This window comes from Gossypium arboreum, chromosome 7 (assembly GCF_025698485.1).
Source record: "Gossypium arboreum isolate Shixiya-1 chromosome 7, ASM2569848v2, whole genome shotgun sequence".
Classification (NCBI taxonomy): Eukaryota; Viridiplantae; Streptophyta; class Magnoliopsida; order Malvales; family Malvaceae; genus Gossypium; species Gossypium arboreum.
The window spans coordinates 72,598,353-72,601,548 of record NC_069076.1 but is presented as its reverse complement, the minus strand read 5'-3'; the positions used below and the strand labels follow the sequence as shown (position 1 = coordinate 72,601,548).

Genomic DNA, 3,196 nt, shown 5'->3' with positions numbered 1-3,196 from the left:
AAATAATTCGAAAAATTATGAATTAATTCTCAAGTCATTTTCAAACTTAGCAAGAAGACCACATTCATTTTCAAATGTTTCTCATTTCTTTGACTTAACCATTTATATCCGTTTCTGTTCATTTGATTCAACATGCAATTCATTTCTGGTTTCAACGAGCTAGTGAATAAACTGATTAGACATATGTGATTAGGGCTCAAATGATATATAATTAAGTTTCAGCTTTTCACCGATTAATTATAAACTTATTTACTCATGAATTCATTTTACTATAGTATCGTGATTGAACTCTCCCTAATGACATGCCATTATGAAAGCTGCTTGACCAGTGTTCGTCTAATGACATTGTCTTTAGTGTATTACACTCATAGGATATCATTAATCTTTTTGGGATAAATCTGTTCTCCCAATATGATCCTATTTTATCTCATGGTAACCATTACATCTTCCTTCATAAAAAGTCAATTACTATCAAATAGTAATTAAGTCATTCATCACAAAGACGAACAACCCATGGCCACCTTTAATTTTGATCTATCATGTAATGCCAATTAGAAGATATCATTTACACATGTCTTGGGCTATGACTTCCACTATTGCGAATAATGCTACATATTGCGGAAGTTGTATACCCAATGCGCCAACTTTCGATTCTTTATCTATTTGAATTCAAACTTTTATTTACATCAAAGTATATGAGTAGTTCATCATCCATTCAAAATTAATGTATGCCACACTTTGAATGTCACAAGTGAATAAATTCATAAACGGATTTAGGATTTATTTTGCTTGGGTTCAGTTCAATGTATTGTCAGTCCAGTCTTCAGGGAGTCATGCGCTCTAATGCCCAAGACATGGCATCTCCCCAATTGGACTTGATAAACGACATATTAGTCTTTCAATTGGTTTGCTCATTTCCAATTAGACTAAAGACATGTTTAGGTTCGTCTACTAATATAAGTTGTCTTTCCATATTACAATCCAACCACGTTATATCACTTAATATTAGTTAAACATTAAACAACTAGTGAGCTAATATTTGCTTCTACTTTGCTTTACATGCAAAAACCACATGAGAACATCATACAAAGGATATTAATGCAATTCATGAATAATTTTATTAACCAATCTGTTTGGAAAAATTAGAAGTGTACAAACGAATATACTACACTTAGTGCACTAAATCTAATAGCTGGTATATCCACAATTAATTCCTAATTTGATGGCACGAAGACAGAGGATATGAAAATCGAGGAATTCAGAGTAAGGGCTATTAGTGTTAGTGGTTGTAGGCAAAGGTAGTCCCAGCGCTCGCCAAATTTGGTGAGAACTAAGGAACAATGTCGACATATAACAAAATAAATTATTATTTATAAAATAAGACTAAAAATAAAGAAAAGTTTGAATATGGTTAAAATATTATTTGTGAGATTTTTAAATTATTATTTTAATAAATAAATTTTACGTTAGAAAAAGAGAAAAATATGTATTCATTTATTTATAATTTTTATGTATGTTTATAAAATTATATTGACTTTTATAAAAATGAAACTTTTAAATACTTTTTTAATTTTTAAAGTTCTTAAAAATTAAAAATAAGACTAAATTAATATAATGTATAAAGTTGAGGACTAAATTTATTAAATTTTAAAGAATCTGAACCAAAATGATAGAATTTATAAAAATTGGAGGACTAAATTTAATATCATGTCAATGAAAAAATGGTTTAATGAACACAGTTACTGATTATTAGATGAATGACGACCATATTAAATTTTGAAGGAGTTAGTGACTAAAATAAAAAGAATTTAAATTTAAGTGATAACCTAATAATTTTAATATTTAGGTAGTTTACCCAAAGAAAAAACTAGGAAGTCTGTGACATATTAATTTCCATGCAAACCCCTAGCTAAAAACAGAAGCTTTTTCCACTTCTTCTTCTTCTCTCCCTGGCCCAATTTTTTGTGTCTCATCTCTCTTCTCTTTCTTTATGGGGTTTCCAGTTGGTTACATGGAAGTTTTCTTACCAAAACTCTTCGTTTATACTTTATCCTTTCTGGGTTTCATCCGAAATCTAATTGTTTCCCTTTCTGACTGCCTGGGACTCTCCGACTTCCTCGATACAGATGCGGTCTGGCCGGAAAATCCGACCAGAGCAACAACCGGTAATCCGCCTGTATCCGCCGTGTTGATCCGGGAAATCCTCCCCGTTATAAAGTTCAAGGAGCTTGTCGTCATAGGGGATCCACCAGAGAGCTGTGCCGTTTGCTTGTACGAGTTCGAAGGAGGGGAAGATATCAGGTGGTTGACGAACTGTAGGCACGTCTTTCACCGAGCGTGTTTGGACCGTTGGATGGACCATGATCAGAAAACATGTCCGCTTTGTAGGACATCATTCGTGCCAGATGAGTTGCAGGATGAGTTTAATCAGCGGCTCTGGGCTGCTTCTGGGGTCAATGATTTTTACAGTGACTACAGTACAGTACCAGGATTGTAGATAGACTGATTAGGGGAAGAGTAGAAGGAAGGGTACTTGTTTTGTCTAATCCAATGGCTTTTGCTCATTGCATGGGAATTTGATGCGTAACAAATATAGTCGGGAAAAGAAATAGTTTTCCATAGTGCTACGATTATGTCTCTTTCTATTGTTTCTGAGATGGAGTAAATAGGTTGTTAAGTACTAATCATCATGTTTGGATTATTGGAATTTGTTTTAAGGCAGTAAGAAAAGGATTCTTTCTCTCACTTCATTTACAAAATCTTGAGCTTCTAGGTTCCCATGGGTGAAAGGCTCCTGTTTCAATTCCTTCTTTTTAAAGTTACGTATGATAATTCGGATTAAAATCAACTTAACTAATTAACACATACTTAATTTCAATGATATGATGACATATGTGGGTAATTTGGAACAATTTGTAGAGGTGAAATAGTTGGGACGATGAATGCTGAACTGCAGGATTTTTTATCTTCCTCTGCTGATCTGTGAAGAATAATTTGTGAAAGTTTAAGAAAAATAGATGCATAACTTTTTTTTACTGAACTTGGATTCTGTGCTTGACGCATCTTTTTCTCAGGCACTGTTTAAGTAGCTAAAATAGCTGGTTTCTGTACATTTAAACAGTGACATCAACAAAATGCAGTTGGTTTGTAGCATGGAATTTGAAAAACTGATCGGTCCCCCACCTGAAAGGCCTGA

At 33.3% G+C, this 3,196-nt stretch overlaps 1 protein-coding gene across 1 annotated transcript; it reads left to right on the top strand.

The window, feature by feature from the left end:
• Positions 1 to 1,839: 1,839 nt before the first annotated feature.
• Positions 1,840 to 2,789, top strand: LOC108486574 (brassinosteroid-responsive RING protein 1-like). The gene has a single exon (XM_017790697.2). It carries the CDS (start codon positions 1,991 to 1,993, stop codon positions 2,495 to 2,497), a length of 507 nt encoding a protein of 168 aa, XP_017646186.1. The 5' UTR covers positions 1,840 to 1,990; the 3' UTR covers positions 2,498 to 2,789.
• The last annotated feature ends 407 nt before the right edge of the window (positions 2,790 to 3,196 follow it).